The 23,645-nt window shown below is 37.4% G+C and overlaps 1 protein-coding gene across 1 annotated transcript in view; it reads right to left on the reverse strand.

Annotated features, from left to right (window-relative positions):
• Positions 1 to 23,645, reverse strand: part of LOC117328103 (rho GTPase-activating protein 20-like) — a 208,158-nt gene that overhangs the window by 148,084 nt on the left and 36,429 nt on the right. Inside the window, exon 4 of the mRNA XM_033885463.1 lies at positions 20,421 to 20,511. Within this exon, the coding sequence (XP_033741354.1) occupies positions 20,421 to 20,511 (91 nt within the window). The remainder of the gene's footprint in view (positions 1 to 20,420; positions 20,512 to 23,645) is intronic.

Consider the following 23,645-nt stretch of genomic DNA (forward strand, 5'->3'; position numbering starts at 1 on the left):
TAATGGAATACACTTAACCATGTACAAACCATACATCAGTTATAATCCTCAACAGTCAGAACATATTTACTCCATGTGCCCCAATTCTCAAGTATTTCATCACTGTCATGGATTCAAACAACATAGAGATTTAGGTTGTAAGTTGATTAAAAAGATGATGGAAATTTGTAGAGATTGAATAGACCTTTTACCACAGAAACAATTACATAACAATTCATTATTCTTACCATTTTTGCTGACATTGAAAGTTTGTTAAGATCCATCATGAAATACTTGGTAAAAACTAAAAGGGACACGATCTAATACTGATGTCGCTGTGTATGGCCAGTTAACTGTGTTTAAACCCATGTATGTATGGCCAATTGACTGTGATTAAACCCATGTATGTATGGCCAGTTAACTGTGTTTAAACCCATGTATGTATGGCCAGTTAACTGTGATTAAACCCATGTATGTATGGCCAGTTAACTGTGTTTAAACCCATGTATGTATGGCCAATTAACTGTGATTAAACCCATGTATGCATGGCCAGTTAACTGTGTTTAAACCCATGTATGTATGGCCAATTAACTGTGATTAAACCCATGTATGCATGGCCAGTTAATTGTGTTTAAACCCATGTATGAATGGCCAGTTAACTGTGTTTGAACCCATGTATGTATGGCCAGTTAACTGTGATTAAACCCATGTATGAATGGCCAGTTAACTGTGTTTAAACCCATGTATGTATGGCCAGTTAACTGTGTTTAAACCCATGTATGTATGGCCAGTTAACAGTGTTTAAACCCATGTATGTATGACCAGTTAACTGTGATTAAACCCATGTATGTATGGCCAGTTAACAGTGTTTAAACACATGTATATATGGCCAGTTAACTGTGTTTAAACACATGTATGTATGGCCAATTAACTGTGATTAAACCCATGTATGTATGGCCAATTAACTGTGTATGAACACATGTATGTATGGCCAGTTAACTGTGTTTAAACCCCTGTATGTATGGCCAGTTAACTGTGATTAAACCCCTGTATGTATGACCAGTTAACTGTGATTAAACCCATGTATGTATGGCCAGTTAACAGTGTTTAAACACATGTATATATGGCCAGTTAACTGTGTTTAAACACATGTATGTATGGCCAATTAACTGTGATTAAACCCATGTATGTATGGCCAATTAACTGTGTATGAACACATGTATGTATGGCCAGTTAACTGTGTTTAAACCCCTGTATGTATGGCCAGTTAACAGTGTTTAAACACATGTATATATGGCCAGTTAACTGTGTTTAAACACATGTATGTATGACCAATTAACTGTGATTAAACCCATGTATGTATGGCCAATTAACTGTGTATGAACACATGTATGTATGGCCAGTTAACTGTTTAAACCCCTGTATGTATGGCCAGTTAACTGTGTTTAAACACATGTATGTATGGCCAGTTAACTGTGTTTAAACACATGTATGTATGGCCAATTAACTGTGTTTAAACACATGTATGTATGGCCAATTAACTGTGTATGAACACATGTACTGCCAATAAGCTAAGGGCCAAAAATTTGTCCCATATATTTTTGGATCAAATGCATACCAAATTTAGTAATCAGAAGAATGCATGTTGTTGTCTCTCTAGAAAAAAAGCTAGATTTATAAAACACACTGTGTTTCTATCTGTGGTAAATCTCAAGAAATCAAACTAAGTGTTTTACAGCGCTGCGCGCTGAAGTGTGTACGGTACTTTTTCAATAGTAGTACAGCAACTGTTGATTGTATTGAATCGCCAACCGATAAGCTTGAAACAATGTATCGACCTTCCTGATTGGTTCTGTGCCGAAAGGGGCGGGGCGAACACGGAGTATGTACTGTACCAGGACCGTGGCTGTGTATACACACGTGTGCGATTATATATAATTACATGACTATGCAAAACAACGACAACTTTTACGTTAAGTTTTAAGCATTTAATAAAGATCTGGTACTCGTTGAACACATGGGTTGTTACACACATATATATGCCATGTTGTTATGAACAACTTATATGATACCTTCCGTGATTATACATATCCACACTGTCGGAAAAATCCAGACATGAACGAAGCAGGGAAATCCAGAGCATCTTAAATACTTGGCTTACATTTCTTTTTGAATTCGATGAATTCCATAACATCTTGAGTCACCTTTTTACTTTTCAGTGGTTTCCGTTTGACGATGGGCGCTAAAGACTTAGTCGCAAAAAAATCTTCATAATTTTGCGACATCCTGATTAGACAAACCGGTCTTATCACTGATGGCTGAATATGAGAGTCCTTCTGAATGTAGATTATAAACAGTTTTTTCTCGTTTTTTTATCTTCATTTTTCCCTCTGGTGTAAACACGGCCCTTGGAATTTTACATGTTTGAAGTAGTACGTTATATGCGTACCGTCGTGTACACCGTCTAGACCTATAGTTTCCCTGTTTCTGTCTCTGCGTATATACAGCAAAAATATATATACGATGGGTGTATTCCGACAATGCGGTGGCAGTTGCAGGATAAATTCATATATGGACCTTCATTTATAAACTTGTCACTGAATATTTCACTCGAAGAACATTTTCATAACCCGCCATTCTCGCAAGTTTACTCATGTGCACACGAGTGCTGAGAAAGGTGTGTGCATTCAGTTCGACCAATCAAATCAACGCTTACTCAGCGCGATCGACTTTGTTAGAGTACTGTCGATACACAGTAATGTAGTACCAATACCTGTCGGTACTTGTGTTACACTTTGACCGTACACACTTCAGCGCGCAGCGCTGTAATGGCGTACCCAAGTATGCATTATGGAAATGAATTAAAAAATCTATGAAACATTAAGTCAAATGGAATTAAGTTGCTTGATATCTGATTTGATCACAGATAAACTGGAAGGCAGAGGCAATCTGTCTGATAAATATATTTCCTCAGTTACCCATCTTAGAGAGGGAACAAGAGATCTCATTCCTGCAATTCTAACACAATACTGGGAATTATCCTAAAATGGATCATCCCTCTGCATCAGATGCTAAAGATATGCTGAACTAAGTGTTAAAGAAAATGAAAAACATGGCTTTGACCTTTGGTCCAATGACCTTAGGAACGTAGATTGGCACAAAAGGAATACTGCATATTGGAAGTAATAGCGTGATAATCATCCGAAATCTCCCAGAACAGAAACTGCTAATAGATGGACAGACGATTACTATAGGAGGGCACCTGAACCTGGAGTAGAAGCTCCACCTTAAACAAGTTATTAACTGGGGGAGAATATTCTAGTTCCTTTAAATCCCTATTTTAGTTCCTAGTATTAGAATGAGTCTGTAATCTGACAATGTATTGCCATGACTCAGTGACACTTGTTACTTTTCCACTAGAAATTAATGGATATCTAGAATCTTATCTCGTCATTAGGATCACTGATATAGTACAGTATCTAGTTATATTCTCCTTATTTCTACATTGTTCCTTATCAGAATGTTTGGTACAAAATGGCAGTACATGTACCATAGTCGCCACAGACACCTATATATCTTTACCACTTTAATCAGCTGTCACGATGTCTATTAATACTGTATCAATCACTGCTATAACACACTAGCTATTATAGGGATTTACTAATTAGGATACACAATACACGATTTTATAGACTTGTACGTTATTGAGAGTGTTGTATGATGGTACGTACAATAATCTTGGCGATGTATCTCACCTATATCTACCGTGACAGGATGATCCCTGTACTTACACACCCAGATCTTTAACTGATCGTTGTACAATATGACACTTGTTTTGTCTCCATAACAATACAAAATGTCAAATATAGACTAAATGTCCTTATTAGCAAGACAGTTTGTACTTCTGGGGACAGACGAAGGTGGTACTGGAAATCTAAAACGTGTCTGTATGTTTTAATAGTATCTCCGATCCCTGAATACAGAACAATTTCACTACTAATTGACTCATTTCCATTGACACACAAAAAGAAAAATTCAATTTATTTTAGATTTGACAAGGATGAGTCCAATTCAATGTTTGACATAATTTTGTGTGAGTATCTCAGGTTACAGTCAACACCGCTGACACTTGTCGTACCATGACATGCATACCCCAAGTCTCCAACAATAAACCTCCCTCAAATTAATTTCAGACACAAATATGAACGTCAATGGAATAGTTAAGTTATAGCAGTGAACACCCTCTTTATTTTAATAACTAGTGAACTCTGTCACAGAGGAACATCATTGTATATTGAACTTGTGTTTTGAACTTGATAACAATTTTATTATGATTATAATGATGGTTAGATGTTGTGGTCCAGTAACACTGGGGCTGACAGGTATAAACAATCTGTGTGCATATAAAAGTTTTGGTAATCTGTCTTAATTAGTTCCACTGTAAACATGTCACCAAGGTGCAGAAAGATACATAACAAGTAACAATGATAAGTTGTTTGTTTCCATTAACATGGCTGAATTAGACCAGGTATTTGCACCATGAGTGTGAGAAATGGTGGAGAGTCAACACTCATGGTGGAGAGGCAGCCATAAAGGTGAACAAGTAGAGATTGTAAGCACTTCCACTCAGAGAACAGTAAGCACTTCCACCCAGAGAACAGTAAGCACTTCCACTCAGAGAACAGAAAGCACTTCCACTCAGAGGACAGTAAGCACTTCCACCCAGAGAACAGTAAGCACTTCCACCCAGAGAACAGTAAGCACTTCCACCCAGAGAACAGTAAGCACTTCCACTCAGAGAACAGAAAGCACTTCCACTCAGAGGACAGTAAGCACTTCCACCCAGAGAACAGTAAGCACTTCCACTCAGAGGACAGTCAGCACTTCCTCTCAGAGGACAGTAAGCTCTTCCACCCAGAGAACAGTAAGTACTTCCACACAGAGAACAGTAAGCACTTCCACACAGGGAACAGTAAGCACTTCCACTCAGAGGACAGTAAGCACTTCCACTCAGAGGACAGTAAGCACTTCCACACAGGGAACAGTAAGCACTTCGACTCAGAAGGCAGTAAGCACTTCCACACAGAGAACAGTAAGCACTTCCACACAGAGAACAGTAAGCACTTCCACTCAGAGAACAGTAAGCACTTCCACTCAGAGAACAGTAAGCACTTCCACTCAGAAGACAGTAAGCACTTCCACTCAGAGAACAGTAAGCACTTCCACTCAGAGAACAGTAAGCACTTCCACTCAGAAGACAGTAAGCACTTCCACACAGAGAACAGTAAGCACTTCCACACAGAGAACAGTAAGCACTTCCACACAGAGAACAGTAAGCACTTCCACTCAGAGGACAGTAAGCACTTCCACTCAGAGGACAGTAAGCACTTCCTCTCAGAGAACAGTAAGCACTTCCACTCAGAGAACAGTAAGCACTTCCACTCAGTGGACAGTAAGCACTTCCACTCAGAGAACAGTAAGCACTTCCACACAGAGAACAGTAAGCACTTCCACTCAGAGGACAGTAAGCACTTCCACTCAGAGAAAAAGTCCAGGTCTTTATTTTTTGAAGCTTTAGTATGAGTAGGATATCCCCCTTCCTCTGAGCCTTCCTATTACATAGATATTATAGAAAGACTTTTACCTCTGGTTATGTAACTCGGGCCTGTAACTATTGACTCAATACACAATACACAGGTTCTAATGGTAGAGAGCCACTCGTACCGACATAACCATACTCAACCTACAATTGAAAATGGAGAGGTGTTCCAATCCTACAGTATACCTCAGACACACTGAAGACATCTTGAACAATTAACAAATTCTCCGCAGATAAATTCTTGTGGTTTTTACTATAAAATAATTCATAGCCTGATTAAATATCTTTAAAATGATTAATAGGAAACAACTATTGAAGTACAGGTATTCAGGGCTACTCCAATTCATTCAAATTTATTTTAGAATGGCAAGCATTGAAAACTTCATTTCATTCATTCTGTCTAATGATAAAGTCATCCTCTAGAAGGGCGCTACACAGTCATATCAACCGCTGACGGGAAACACATGGGCAATCACTAGAAGGTCAAGTCACCCAGCAGAGAGGATACCACATGGGCAACCACTAAAGTGATGCACATGGGCAAGTCAACCAACAGATGGAGCCACATAGACAGGTCAACCAACAGATGGAGCCACATAGGCAGGTCAACCAACAGATGGAGCCACATGGGCAACTCAACCAACAGATGGAGCCACATAGGCAGGTCAACCAACAGATGGAGCCACATAGGCAGGTCAACCAACAGATGGAGCCACATGGGCAGGTCAAGCAACAGATGATGCCACAGAGTAGGATAACCAGCAAAGTGTGTCATTGAGCAAGACTACCAGCAGAGGGAGCCACAAATCAGGACAACCAGTAGAGAGAGCCACGTCGACAGGGCAATCAACAGAGGGAGCCACATGATGAGAACAACCAGTTGAGGGAGCCATGTGTACGGGGTGATCAGTAGATGGTGCCACAGAGAAGGACAACCAGCAAAGGGTGTCATTGAGCAATGGGGACTACCAGCAGAGGGAGCCACAAATCAGGACAACCAGTAGATAGAGTTACATGGACACGGAAACCAGCAGAGGGAGCCACTTGAAACCTTGGGTGGTATTAAACGTAATGTTTATATACATTCAGAGTTAAACATGTTATTGACACCAGAATCACTTACTTGTACTCACCATAAAATACATGTATATCCATTTGAACGGGTCAAAAATGCCATTTGAACAGGATGTCAAATCTATGTTAATTATAGGTGTGGTAATTAACATCTAATCAGTGAGTAAGTACTACTTTGTAAGGGTTACTCCACTTCTATACTTGACTCCAATAAAAGTGCATGAAAAGCATTTTACTCAAAACACAGCCATAAAAATACTTTTATGATTTTAAAATAATCCACTTAAAGAAACACTTGAAGGCCACAAATTTTCTAACAAATTATCATATGTTAAAACCACAAAATAGTATGATTGCTAGCCTTGAAATCTTTCTCAAGCTAAACTTGAATGAAATCTTTCTCAAGCAAAACTTTTAGAAAAAACAATTTAGATTACTTTCATAGTAAGCAATAATTGGAGTCTTAAGCTTAATTTTTACCCGACATCAAATATTGAGCGTTTTCTACTGTGACAAATTATTAGTTTTAATTTTTACATTAAACTGACTGATCAAAGACTTGTTTAATGTAAGTAATAGCAAACAATGGGTACTGCCAATTGTGACTTTTAACAAAAATATTTTCCTGCTGTAATATCATTTTTATTTCAGATATATAATATTGATTCAACAAAAGTATTGAGTAAAGGCTATGTCTATGTCTCCATGGCTCCAGCATACTTTGATACATGTGTCAGCATTTCCCATTGAGATCAAAACTATGAATTCTATGTCTACTAAAAGATATTTTAAAAATCACCCAATCTGTGAAATATAAGTTTTATTTATCGATTACCATGGTATCATACTTTGTAGCTGTCTAAGTGTCATCACTCTGACCAGATGGGTCTTTTCTGTGCTGTAGGATGTTACACTAGCATTCATAACATCATACGACATAACTCTGATCTTAGAAACAGAGAATATTTAATCATTCTAAAACTAAGATCCCAAGACGATTTTTCTCTATAGTATGGAGTTTATTCCTGTATTTCCAGACCTCCAATACAGGTGTTAATCCCATACCTCCTATACAGGTGTTAATCCCATACCTCCTATACAGGTGTTAATCCCATACCTCCTATACAGGTGTTAATCCCATACCTCCTATACAGTCTGGTTCTCAGTACTTACCCTGTAACTCCTACTGTTAATGTCTGTCCCTCATTCAGCCTATCAGGAAATATACACCCAACAAATTTACCCCACACGCATTCAATATAAATCCTTGATTATCCAAAATAAATCCTTCCTGGTATTTTTGGTGAAATAATTTCCTGATGACAAATTAACTGTATGGGAGTCCACTGATAACTGCACCTGTACGATTCTTCAGGTCAATGTCTGTATGACAAATAGTACCACACAGCAAGGTTAACTCCCAAACACGGCTCTTGTGTTTTCTAGTAATATCTTGTCATTTCAGTCATGTAATGGTACAAACACAGTACATGTACAATCTTATACTGTTACCTCTCAATGCAATTTACTCCCATGTAAGATTTTCACCTTAATTTACATGTATATTCCCTCAGGGGGCCAATGCAGCATGCATCCACACGACCCATTCACATAAAATACGGTTATAGTTGTTACCCCGACGATTGACGAAGCTGACAACTCACCCATGCAGTGATTTCCACCTGTGACTAACTATCACCTTTAAGGTAAGCTTTAAATAATGTTCCCTCTACCCGTCCGCCACACCAGGCTCCTCAGTGAGGCAATACCTTTGATGGCGCCCAATGAGATTGCCCGTAACAAAAGAACCTATTGTGCGCCTTACTCTCGATGACTCTTCCAACCAAGCACCTTACCATCAAAGTGATTTAAGGCAATTTGCTATCCTTAATTTGACAATTTCAAACACCTCATGGAGTTCCAAACAGAAATCTTTAATTGATGTTATCTTGTAAAAAGTCGCATTGTCATGCATCGTCTTTTTAATTTTGAAACTTTTTCTTAATTCTCTAAAATAACACCAAAGACGTCACCCACTGACCAACATACCAGTTTTATTATCAACAAATTTTCATGTACTTAAGTAGTAATTTGTAGAAGGTAATATCAGTCATGCCACAACTGACAACAAAAGACATTGTGTTCTGCATCACCTATGATTAAAGGTCAGGTTACTACTGTCAACGTCCAGGTCAGAGGAAACATTATCTTCCTTTTTCTATATCTGATGAGTAAAAACGGGCCAACACATGTGATTTCTATATAAAACATAAGTATATCAGTACAGTGGATAGTGGGTCCAGTTACAGCACTAATGAGGGGGAGGTTGGCATCTAACTAACTTCAGGTGGGAAGGGTATGCCCCAGTACACATTCAGCTAAACAGTTCAGGGTATGACTATCATTAAGGACAAGTCTGCGGTCACTGCCCCATCACGACTCTGATCTTGGTCCCACCCAGACCTCCCCATAGCCTTGTCACTGCCCTTCAAGGCCCATGTCACCGTTGCCCTAGCTATCATGGCCGCCCGCATCAATCCCCATCATGGCCCCAATGGCTGTCCTCCTCCCCCCCACCTCCCATGTCAGGGCTTCCTATGACAGAAAGAATTACTCATAAAAACGATGTCTTATCTGCTCTACTTTTTTTCAATAGAAGTCTTACCTGTCCCGATTTATTAGGTAAAGCAAGTTTTAAAGAAAGAAGAAAGAAGATTTCTGTATCCCCCCACCAAACAATCAAACAAACATTCACATAATAAAGTAAAGCATGGAAGTACCCTGTATACCTTAAACATACTTTTGAAAAATCACTTATTCTCAAAATTCACCTGAACATTACATACATTTTAAAATACGAGATCCCAGTGGAATCTTGGCACCCACCACTGAATGATCTATATCAGTCCAATGACAGACTGACCTTCTCTCTACTTTTTATCTTCTTTCCACTCTTACTGTAAATCATTTGATCATATGAGAAGCCTATATATGAAGTCTAAGATAGAAGAAAAACTTTCGAAAATGTATCAATAACAGATTTAACTGTTGAAATCCGTGATGACTGCCATTTGTTTTACTGATCAGACTCAAAGATAACTGGGCACAAGTAGGGACCAAGGGGAACCTATATGTTAGGTAGAACTTTTCAAGAAATAGGGATTAAAATGGTCTAATTTCAATTTCAATTTCAACAAATTTTATTGACATGGATGGAAAGTCAATAGGATTAGACATCAGGCATAGTCTATCTAAGTCTTCTCCTTAAATATGGTTGTATGTGGAGAGACAACAGAAGACAGTCCATCTGATAATGGTGGGCTTAATGGATATGACCTTGAGCTTTGACCTTGAGAATGCATGTATGTATCAGAGTGACACAACTGGGACCGAAGAGGAAAAAGTGAACAAGATTTGACAAAAACCTATCCAGTACTTTCTAAGAGATGACATCAAACTTATAAATCCAGCATTAATTGTTTAGCAGCCATATTGTTTCATTTATCCATTGTTATAAAATATATTTAACCTCCTAGATTGATTTGCTTGTCAGCAGACAAAGTCAATAGTCGTATGCAACAGGGTATTAAGTAATTTCAAATTTCGAGATTTATGATGGTGGCATTTCAAAATTAAATTTTATTTTGTTTATCAAATATTTCTTACCATAATTCAAATCAAAATGCCATATGGTTTATGTGGCATTTAATACATTTTAAATATATATGAAGAACTGATGATTTTTAAATGTAACAGATCAAGATAATTGCTTTAGGATACTTATCTCTGTTGTGTTATAAAAGTTAACATTATCACAAAGAAAACCATACCAAGGATGTATACTCTGTCCCTGAACTATACGGATCCTCCCTAAGTATGGCACAAAATGTGGAGCTACTGAAAGCTTACATGATACAAAACCTTAAGTTCTATCTAAATCTTCTTGGTGACTCCAGTCATACAATACATTCTATCTAAATCTTCTTGGAGACTCCAGTCATACAATACATTTGATTTAACACCAATTCTTCTTCAACAAGACTTCAAGCTCATCCTACAGACATAAATGTGATCGCCCAAACAACAAAAATATATTTGTACACCTTTACAACAGAAATCTATCAGATGTAACGGCCAGACTTTTATTTAGGATTGATACTAACTAGATTTCAAATGATTAAGGACTTATATACAAATTCTGTTTAGTCTCACCAGAACATGATGACTCAGCAAAACTGTACAAGGAAGCTTACGTCCTAAATTACAATGGAGCACAAGTAAGCAGTGATATGATAAGTATTAATGTTGTGAAGTAGACCTTCAGACCTCAGTAATCCAAAATTTCACTACATCAAATTATTATAATTGTTTTCAATTTCAACAAATTTTATTGTACAAGATCTTATAATACAAAGGGATTTGACAACAGGCTTAGCCTATATCAGTCTTCTCCCACATACATATGTAAATGACATTTTGATAATATAATATTGATAGCATTTTTCTAGACAACTTGAACAATAGAGCTATATAATTAGGGTTATTTATAACATTTGAACATACACTCATACACTCATACACACATCATTGTAATAGTTTAAGTAGTTTTTCATAGTTTAATGGAATAATTTCTAGTTGAAAAGTATCAAAAGTTCAGGAAATATTTTTATTTATATACGTAAACATTATATATATATATATAAAAAATAGATAATTATACAAAATTTTGTAGAGCAAAAGCGCTTCACCTACCTGACATTGAGAAAGATGAGTATTTTATTGAACAATGATAATAATATACATACATATTAATGAAATATTATATAATTAATTGATTCAATGAGAATTAAAACCTTCTCGAATTAGTTATAAATCTTTCTACATTACTTAAAACAAATTTGTTAAGATCAAGTGAAAGTTCATAGTTACCACATGTTAGTAAGTTAATATCTATAAAACCAACTTGTATAAATATGTCATGTATAAAGTGCCTTATATGGTTGTAATTTGGACAATAGAAGAAGTAATGGTTTTTAAGAAGTAATAATTGTTTTAACCCTTGGCCTGCAGTATAATGTCACCATGTATCCTATGCCTAGCTAGCCATTAGCTGATTGTTATCATTTTCATGATGCAAGTGAATTCTAATAACATACAATAGTCTGGATAAAGATGTCGACTGCTGAGTAGTGTGCTGCCTGAAATCACCTCAAACAACAGAAATTCAACTTTGAACAGAAGTACAAACTGTCTTGCTAGTAAGGATATTAAGTTTATATTTGACATTTTATATTGTTATGGATACAAAACAAGTGTCATATTGTACAACGATCAGTTAAAGATCGGGATATGTAAGTACAGTGATCATCCTGTCACGGTAGACATAGGTGAGATACATCGCCAAGATTATTGTACGAACCATCATACAACACGTACGGTAGATATAGGTGAGATACATCACCAAGATTATTGTACGTACCGTCATACAACATGGTAGATATAGGCGAGATACATCGCCACGGTTATTGTACGTACCGTCATACAACATGGTAGATATAGGCGAGATACATCGCCACGATTATTGTACGTACCGTCATACAACATGGTAGATATAGGCGAGATACATCGCCACAATTATTGTACATACCGTCATACAACATGGTAGATATAGGCGAGATACATCGCCACGATTATTGTACGTACCGTCATACAACATGGTAGATATAGGCGAGATACATCGCCACGATTATTGTACGTAGCGTCATACAACACTCTTATCTCCTATTAATTAAACATCTACACATTGATGATTTCAATTTCAAAATATTTGTTGTTAACACAACAGAGATAATACAGGTATTATAACAGATAATACAGGTATTATAACAGATAATACAGGTATCATATAACAGATAATACAGGTATTATAACAGATAATACAGGTATTATAACAGATAATACAGGTATCATAACAGATAATACAGGTATCATAACAGATAATACAGGTATTATAACAGATAATACAGGTATCATAACAGATAATACAGGTATCATAACAGATAATACAGGTATTATAACAGATAATACAGGTATCGTAACAGATAATACAGGTATCATAACAGATAATACAGGTATTATAACAGATAATACAGGTATTATAACAGATAATACAGGTATTATAACAAAGAAACTATTACAGATGTATATTAACAAAAGGGTAAGACAACATGCTAAATCGGAAGAAGTCCCTTCCTATAGATTTTGCAAATAAATATCAGTGTTTTGTATAAGGATAATAATTACCGAAGTTACTTAATATTTTTAGTGAAAACAAAAACACACTGATGACAACAGTGAATCATTAAAGGAAATTTCAGATTTGGTTCCAAGATAACTTCCAGGTCAATACAGAGGGATGGATATTAGAAATAGTTATTTTGGTTCTAACTCTTGTCTAAAACAGTGTCTTTTCTTTCTCAGTGGTATTCCAATATATTCCTAGGTGGAAACTTGAATTTTTTTTTTCGTTTGTGCTATTGTAACAATACAAAGGTCTCAAACACATACATGTAATTCAATTTGTCAAACCACAGTAAAATGTCACCTTCAAAATGTCACCTTCAAATCACCTGCTCCGTAATCCAAAGCCCAATTACCATAGACCATTGGACCAGATATTCCATCCAGAAAAAATCTTTTGACCTTCTTGGAAGGATAAAATCACTGAAATTCTCAAACTAAATAACCCTTTAAAAATGACTGAATTTTGGACACAAAAGACTTAAATGTCAGTGACAGCTATATTTAAGAATGTCAAATTAATATCCCAGCAGGGGCGATTGTCTGCCTCCTTGGCATGTTTCACCACTCTTCTCACCAACACAGATGACTCTAACCACATTACAGCCTTGGTAACTCTGAAAACCCAATTATAAATACACGATGCACCAAACATGCAACTTTGCTAAAACTTACCTGGAAGTAGAATACACCTTTCCTGGTCAACAGGTTGAATTATAATGAATGAACATTGAACAGGTGGTCATGCAGATTTGGTCAAGTGATCTCTATTGGTCAATGGGATGTACATTATAAATAGCCATTTGACCAGGAAAAGCAATTTCGATAATGTGATTGAGGATTTGATGTCCAGTTCTGTAGGTCAAGCACAGCACACTGTATGGTAGTCTATATATAACTACCACAAGTATCACCTGGATTACAATCAATTGTACCCCTGATTGAAAGTTGATATAAAGCCCTGCGTCAGGTCATCCACCGTGACAATATAATCAACACTGGGTACTTGTGACCCTGTCCAGGTCATTACTGTGGTAAAACTCAGCGACTGTCACTACATTTGTACAAGTTTATAGTATTTTATCTGAAATCTAGAGTTACATCTGGGCACTTTCAATCTATTTTTGAAATGTATGAGTTAAATAAATGCACATTTTGTAGATAAACATTTTGTTTTAAAATCCCTTTTATTATTGATGATATCTCAAATTTTCAACATCAAAATAAACATTGTTTTAATCACATTTACTGTAATCTAGTGATGTGAAGGACTCGTCCCATGAACAGCTCATTCTATATTCATCACCATACAAGTGAATGGATAAAAGCTATTTGCATAATGACCACAGACCTACATTTTATTCAGCCACTCAATTTTTCATCACATTATTTTCAATTGTCCAGTAATGAAATGGGATTATCCCTGACCAGCCTTACCTATACAAGTGTAAGAAGCAAGTGTAAAACATCTCCAAAAATTGTCAAAGGAAACAAATTTGCACTTGAATGAAATATTAATGAACTCAAGGAGGTTCTTTTAAGTTCATCTTGAAAGGTAAACATTCCTAAATAAAAACTGGAGAAGAGGCTTCGCAATAAAATATGTCTAGATGTGAATGGATTTTAAGATTATATCTTCCCTCTTTAGAATTTCACAATTTTTCGTCATTGTAGTAACTGTCCATGCTATGTCACACCTGACTGACTGATGGCCGACTATTAAACATGGTTTATTGCCATGGTGACCTCATGGATTACCAGTTCATGGCCGATGAATATGCTTTTAATTAGAATGCTGAGAAGACGATAAATGCTTGGCTGTATACAACCAGGAAACATGGAGTGCAAGGTAATGATCAAAGGGTTAAGTCTCCAGCAAGACTGACCAGTCCCCACAAGGACGCTGATCATAATGGACTGGGTACCAACTTACACTTAAGTCTGGACAATCCTTTAGCTAGCTATTGTTAATGAGGCCATTTTACTGCATAAACCTTTTAGCCAATAGCACGGCCAATCTACAGACATCACTTCTAATGTAAACAGGTATATTAAAGATCAACAGGTAACAACAGGAAATTAGGTTCAAGTCTACACACAATTTCAAATTGATTTAGACAATGTATCCTCAAGTTACAAAATGTAAATTATACACATTAAATTAACCTTTTAATTACCACTGTTTAAGACTTTGGTTTCATTTAACATAATATAGAATATATTAGCAAACAGTTGAAGGCAAGCAATGCAATGTGCCACAGGTATGAATGTCATCAGATCTAGATGTTACAAAGACAAAGAATGACATCAGACAAACCTTACCTAGACCTGTCCAGGTATGAATGACATCAGACAAACCTTACCTAGACCTGTCCAGGTATGAATGACATCAGACAAACCTTACCTAGACCTGTCCAGGTATGAATGACATCAGACAAACCTTACCTAGACCTGACCAGGTATGAATGACATCAGACAAACCTTACCTAGACCTGTCCAGCTATGAATGACATCAGACAAACCTTACCTAGACCTGTCCAGGTACCTTACCTAGACCTGACCAGGTATGAATGACATCAGACAAACCTTACCTAGACCTGACCAGGTATGAATGACATCAGACAAACCTTACCTAGACCTGTCCAGGTATGAATGACATCAGACAAACCTTACCTAGACCTGTCCAGGTACCTTACCTAGACCTGACCAGGTATGAATGACATCAGACAAACCTTACCTAGACCTGACCAGGTATGAATGACATCAGACAAACCTTACCCAGACCTGACCAGTGTATGAATGACATCAGACAAACCTTACCTAGACCTGACCAGGTATGAATGACATCAGACAAACCTTACCTAGACCTGTCCAGGTATGAATGACATCAGACAAACCTTACCTAGACCTGTCCAGGTACCTTACCCAGACCTGACCAGTGTATGAATGACATCAGACAAACCTTACCTAGACCTGACCAGGTATGAATGACATCAGACAAACCTTACCTAGACCTGTCCAGGTACCTTAACTAGACCTGACCAGGTATGAATGACATCAGACAAACCTTACCTAGACCTGACCAGGTATCAATGACATCAGACAAACCTTACCTAGACATGACCAGTGTATGAATGACATCAGACAAACCTTACCTAGACCTGACCAGGTATCAATGACATCAGACAAACCTTACCTAGACCTGACCAGGTATCAATGACATCAGACAAACCTTACCCAGACCTGACCAGTGTATGAATGACATCAGAAACAACCAGGATACCAACATAATTATGAAACTATGATTTTAACTAAAAATTGATTAAATGAACAAAGATATAGATTTGTATGGAGACTCCAGAAAAAAGTTTAAGGAAAATAAGTCCAGGTATGAATTACATTGGACTAGCCTTACCTGGACCAGTCCAGGTATGAATTACATTGGACTAGCCTTACCTGGACCAGTCCAGGTATGAATTACATTGGACTAGCCTTACCTGGACCAGTCCAGGTATGAATTACATTGGACTAGCCTTACCTGGACCAGTCCAGGTATAAATTAGATTAAACTAGCCTTACCTGGACCAGTCCAGGTATGAATTACATTGGACTAGCCTTACCTGGACCAGTCCAGGTATGAATTACATTGGACTAGCCTTACCTGGACCAGTCCAGGTATGAATTACATTGGACTAACCTTATACCTGGACCTGTCCAGGTAGGGAGAAAGACAGATGGACCACATGGTAACACTAACCCCTTGATCCCTACAATCCAATTAAGATTATTTACAGGTGTGAACTCTAGCTGACCACAACCAATTTCCACAGGTAACAGGTCGGTGTGTGTAGATGGTGATCCATCAAGCCAATAATATACTAAAGCTCATATTAGGTGACCACAAGACAAAAGAAGAAAAAAATCCATTTTGTTTGATTACAGTCTCAAAAAACAGCGCCGATTAAAGAACCTGACTAGAGGTCAGATGCATTCTTCCCAAGGTTCTTAGTGAAATAAACTTGAAAATGTTTGTTGACTACAGATGTTGAGTACAGATGTTGAGTACAGATGTCACTGATCCTACAATGGATGCTAAACACAAGATATATATATAATATGACCAACTTTTAGATTTCATGTCCTCCACCATGAAAATCTAGTTTGAATTTAGAATGTTTCAAAAGTTCTAAATTGAACTGTTGACCAAATGCCAACTGCAGATATCCCTGCTACAAACTAATGTCCAAAAGACACAACTGTATCCAACACCAGTACTCATAGAATGTTCATCTTTACAACACCAAATCATATCACAGCTAATAGATACTGGAAAACACAATATGTCTACAACAACAACAACAAAAAGTCTGAATCAATCAAGGATATCAATATTAAGTCACTGGTATATGTCATTGCAATAATTTTTTTTTAATTTTGAAAAAAATTAAACACCATTATGTAATTAATGTGATATTTTATAGTTTAAGCAAGAGAACCAATTGGCCTGTATCACTCCCCTGACTCTACAGCAACTTTAAAGTTGATCTAGGTCATTTTTAGATACTTAGCTGATTCCCAATTTATTCAAATATCAGAGAAGGCTAGGTTTATTCACGCCAATACATTTTCTAGTCCTTCATTCCAGCATACTATTGACCTAATATCAGGTCTCAGAGACTTTTGGCTATTAAGAAATCATTGCTTGAAGATTTAAGTCTATTTGATCCCTATGACCTTGAATGTAGGTCAAGGTCATTCACTTGAACAAACTTGGTGAAGGGACAGTATACTACAGGCACATTATTAGGTCTGTGTGTCTCTTAGTTATTGACAAAAACTTGTTTAAATGGAAAAGTTGGCATCGGACAAACGTGACGAACAACAGACACTGCACCACAGCATAAGCTCACTTGCTTAAAAACTATAAACAGGAGCAAAATCTCTTTGATTTTACAGTACAGCATGATAACTTGGAGCGTGCCTATGTTCCTGATGAATAAGTGCAGAGCAAGCTAATCAAGATCCTATCTTATGAACTTTCACACTACATTAACAGTTTGAAATTGTTTAAAATTGAGCAAGTTAAGATATTTTGGAACAAAAAGTAAACAAACTTTCCAGTTGATTAAATTCAAAGAATTGTTGACCTGAGTGGCCCAACATTTCCATAGCCTGCCTTAGGGTAACAAGGTGCTTGACCAGTATAGTCAACTGACCACTGTACATAAAGCATTGACCTTAATAGGGAATGTAGGATGATCCTCATATAAATACACTGATACACGTGTCTCATGTCACCAGACATCAGTCAGTCCGAGGAAAACAGGGTATACGTAATGGTTAACAAAAACATAACATGGTAAAGGATAGCAGGATTAAAGACAATGGTGTAACAGGGCAACAGGTAACAAGGTAACCTAGGACAGGGTAACTAACTGTGTAATGGGTAACATAACAGGGTAACAAGTAGTAACTGTGTAATGGGTAACAAAACAGGATAACCTATGACAGGGTAACAAGTAGTAACTGTGTAATGGGTAACATAACAGGGTAACAAGTAGTAACTGTGTAATGGGTTACATAACAGGGTAACATGTAGTAACTGTGTAATGGGTAACATAACAGGATAACCTATGACAGGGTAACAAGTAGTAACTGTAATGGGTAACATAACAGGGTAACAAGTAGTAACTGTGTAATGGGTAACAAAACAGGATAACCTATGACAGGGTAACAAGTAGTAACTGTGTAATGGGTAACATAACAGGGTAACAAGTAGTAACTGTGTAATGGGTTACATAACAGGGTAACATGTAGTAACTGTGTAATGGGTAACATAACAGGATAACCTATGACAGGGTAACAAGTAGTAACTGTAATGGGTAACATAACAGGGTAACATGTAGTAACTGTGTAATGGGTAACATAACAGGGTAACCTATGACAGGGTAACAAGTAGTAACTGTAATGGGTAACACAACATGGTAACAAGTAGTAACTGTGCAATGGGTAACATAACAGGATAACCTATGACAGAGTAACAAGTAGTAAGTAACTGTGTAATGGGTAACATAACAGGGTAACAAGTAGTAACTGTGTAATGGGTAACAAGACAGGGTAACCTATGACAGAGTAACAAGTAGTAACTGTGTAATGGGTAACATAACAGGATAACCTATGACAGGGTAACAAGTAGTAACTGTGTAATGGGTAACACAACATGGTAACAAGTAGTAACTGTGTAATGGGTTACATAACAGGGTAACCTATGACAGGGTAACAAGTAGTAAGTAACTGTGTAATGGGTAACATAACAGGGTAACAAGTAGTAACTGTGTAATGGGTAACATAACAGGATAACCTATGACAGGGTAACAAGTAGTAACTGTAATGGGTAACATAACAGGGTAACATGTAGTAACTGTGTAATGGGTAACATAACAGGGTAACAAGTAGTAACTGTGTAATGGGTTACATAACAGGGTAACCTATGGCAGGGTAACAAGTAGTAACTGTGTAATGGGTAACATAACAGGGTAACAAGTAGTAACTGTGTAATGGGTAACATAACAGGGTAACAAGTAGTAACTGTGTAATGGGTAACATAACAGGGTAACAAGTAGTAACTGTGTAATGGGTAACATAACAGGGTAACAAGTAGTAACTGTGTAATGGGTTACATAACAGGGTAACCTATGGCAGGGTAACAAGTAGTAACTGTGTAATGGGTAACATAACAGGGTAACAAGTAGTAACTGTGTAATGGGTAACATAACAGGGTAACAAGTAGTAACTGTAATGGGTAACATAATAGGGTAACAAGTAGTAACTGTAATGGGTAACATAACAGGGTAACAAGTAGTAACTGTGTAATGGGTAACATAACAGGATAACCTAAGACAGGGTAACAAGTAGTAACTGTGTAATGGGTAACATAACAGGGTAACCTATGGCAGGGTAACAAGTAGTAACTGTGTAATCAGAACAGACAACCCATTCTCCAGTCCTCTGTATCAAGACCTTATACATATTATCTCCCCTTTACCATGATTTTATTTATGGGTTATGTAACATGGTCTGAAAACAACAATTATGTGATGGGAAATAGTTCCTTCAAATATTTGCAGGATACACTCTATCCTTTTATAAACAAATATTGATGTTTTTGGGTCATTTGACCAAGCAGGCCATCTGGACAATCAGATGTCTTATATATATCTGTGTACTTCAAGATGGATGGATTTTTTTTTTTACATAGTAAATTATGAGTCAATGTACATTTGATTTAAATTCCTTGGAAATTCCTAATCTACTTGATCATAATGAGGACAGACTCATACTATTCTTCATCAACTTTAATACAACATCTTACCTAACGTTTTTAACAAATTAACAATGCCCCCTTTTCACAAAATGTAACTCAACCGAACCAAATCCTTGACCTGGAACCTAAGTTGTCTGCCCTTACCTTGGACATCAACATGGCACTGATGGAGAGGATGGGTTCCACACCCATGAACAGGATTCGGTGATCCTCGGACGTCATAGAGGAAAACTTCCTGTAAACAAATGTAAATATTACATCAATGCTGGAAAACATTCATATCTTAAAGTGCATTTCTGGTACAAATGCACATGTTTCTACTTCAATCTTTTAGTAAAAACAATTCAGTATATGCAAACACTGAAAGTTGAGGGATTCATTAAGGTATCAAATATGATATTTTGGTCTTAAATGAATAAATATTGTGAAAATTCCTGAATTAAAACAAAAGTTCAAAGCAAAAGATAACCCAGAAACCTTAACAAAACTCCATTTATAGAAGTTTGATAAGAAAGGAAAAAAACATTACTCATAGTTAAAAACTTGAAATAACTAGAACTGTCGCCAGGATGGCTGACTAATACCCCCGCAATCTGCACGAGTCAATGGTGAGTTGGAACTGTTAATTAGAGGCTAACTAAGATAACCAAGTAATATAGTGACCAGTTGCCATAGCAACCATAATTTTGAGAAAAAAAAGTGAGATACACATCTACACATGGTCCTCTATATTTGTGTGAAGTTTCATTGAAATCGGCCCTTCAGTTTAGGAGTTTTCCGGACAAACTTAAAGTTATGGTTCTTATCGGAAAACCTGTTTATAGTGACCAATTGCCAAAGCAACCATAATTTTGAGAAAAAGAAAGTGGCATGCACATCTATACATGATCATTAATATGTGTGTGAAGTTTCCTTGGAATCGGCCCATCGGTTTAGGAGGAGTTGTCCGGACAAAATGTGTCTACTGAATGACGGACGGACAGACAACCTGATTCCAGTATACCCCCCTAACTTCGTTGCGGGGGTATAAAAACAAGAGTTAAAGTAGAACACTGACAGGTCAGCAAGGATATCTCCTATAATCATCAAGGGCCCTGTTGTGTGACTTTATATCTCCCATAATCATCAAGAGCCCTGTTGTGTGACTTCATATCTCCCATAGTCATCAAGGGCCCTGTTGTGTGACTTTATATCTCCCATAATCATCAAGGGCCCTGTTGTGTGACTTATATCTCCCATAGTCATCAAGGGCCCTGTTGTGTGACTTTATATCCCCCATAATCATCAAGGGCCCTGTTGTGTGACTTCATATCTCCCATAATCATCAAGGGCCCTGTTGTGTGACTTTATATCTCTCATAATCATCAAGGGTCCTGTTGTGTGACTTTATATCTCCCATAATCATCAAGGGCGATGTTGTGTGACTTTATATACCCCATAATCATCAAGAGCCCTGTTGTGTGACTTTATATCTCCCATAATCATCAAGGGCCCTGTTGTGTGACTTTATATCCCCCATAATCATCAAGGGCCCTGTTGTGTGACTTTATATCTCCCATAATCACCAAGGCCCCTGTTGTGTGACTTTATATCTCCCATAATCATTAAGGGCCCTGTTGTGTGACTTTATATCTCCCATAATCATTAAGGGCCCTGTTGTGTGACTTTATATACCCCATAATCATCAAGGGCCATGTTGTGTGACTTTATATCTCCCATAATCATCAAGGGCCTTGTTTTGTGACTTTATATCCCCCATAGTCATCAAGGGCCCTGTTGTGTGACTTTATATCTCCCATAATCATCAAGGGCCCTGTTGTGTGACTTTATATCTGCTATAATCATTAAGGGCCCTGTTGTGTGACTTTATATCTCCCATAATCATCAAGGGCCCTGTTGTGTGACTTTATATCTCCCATAATCATCAAGGGCCCTGTTGTGTGACTTTATATCTCCCATAATCATCAAGGGCCCTGTTGTGTGACTTTATATCTCCCATAATCATCAAGGGCGATGTTGTGTGACTTTATATTTCCCATAATCATCAAGGGCCCTGTTGTGTGACTTTATATCTCCCATAATCATCAAGGGCCCTGTTATGTGACTTTATATCTCCCATAATCATTAAGGGCCCTGTTGTGTGACTTTATATCTCCCATAATCATCAAGGGCCCTGTTGTGTGACTTTATATCCGCCATAATCATCAAGGGCGATGTTGTGTGACTTTATATCCGCCATAATCATCAATGGCCCTGTTGTGTGACTTTATATCTCCCATAATCATCAAGGGCCCTGTTGTGTGACTTTATGTCCCCCATAATCATCAAGGGCCCTGTTGTGTGACTTTATATACCCCATAATCATCAAGGGCCCTGTTGTGTGACTTTATATCTCCCATAATCATCAAGGGCCCTGTTGTGTGACTTTATATCTCCCATAATCATCAAGGGCCCTGTTGTGTGACTTTATATCTCCCATAATCATCAAGGACCCTGTTGTGTGACTTTATATCTGCTATAATCATTAAGGGCCCTGTTGTGTGACTTTATATCTCCCATAATCATCAAGGGCCCTGTTGTGTGACTTTATATCTCCCATAATCATCAAGGGCCCTGTTGTGTGACTTTATATCTCCCATAATCATTAAGGGCCCTGTTGTGTGACTTTATATCTCCCATAATCATCAAGGGCCTTGTTGCGACTTTATATCTCCCATAATCATCAAGGGCCCTGTTGTGTGACTTTATATCTCCCATAATCATCAAGGGCGATGTTGTGTGACTTTATATTTCCCATAATCATCAAGGGCCCTGTTGTGTGACTTTATATCTCCCATAATCATCAAGGGCCCTGTTGTGTGACTTTATATCCCCCATAATCATCAAGGGCGATGTTGTGTGACTTTATATCCGCCATAATCATCAATGGCCCTATTGTGTGACTTTATATCTCCCATAATCATCAAGGCCCCTGTTGTGTGACTTTATCTCCCCCATAATCATCAAGGGCCCTGTTGTGTGACTTTATATACCCCATAATCATCAAGGGCCCTGTTGTGTGACTTTATATCTCCCATAATCAAGGGCCTTGTTGTGTGACTTTATATCCCCCATAATCATCAAGGGCCCTGTTGTGTGACTTTATATCTCCCATAATCATCAAGAGCCCTGTTGTGTGACTTTATATCCCCCATAATCATCAAGGGCCCTGTTGTGTGACTTTATATCCCCCATAATCATCAAGGGCCCTGTTGTGTGACTTTATATCTACCATAATCATTAAGGGCCCTGTTGTGTGACTTTATATCTCCCATAATCATTAAGGGCCCTGTTGTGTGACTTTATATCTACCATAATCATTAAGGGCCC

This window comes from Pecten maximus, chromosome 5, assembly GCF_902652985.1.
Source record: "Pecten maximus chromosome 5, xPecMax1.1, whole genome shotgun sequence".
In the NCBI taxonomy this organism is placed as follows: domain Eukaryota; kingdom Metazoa; phylum Mollusca; class Bivalvia; order Pectinida; family Pectinidae; genus Pecten; species Pecten maximus.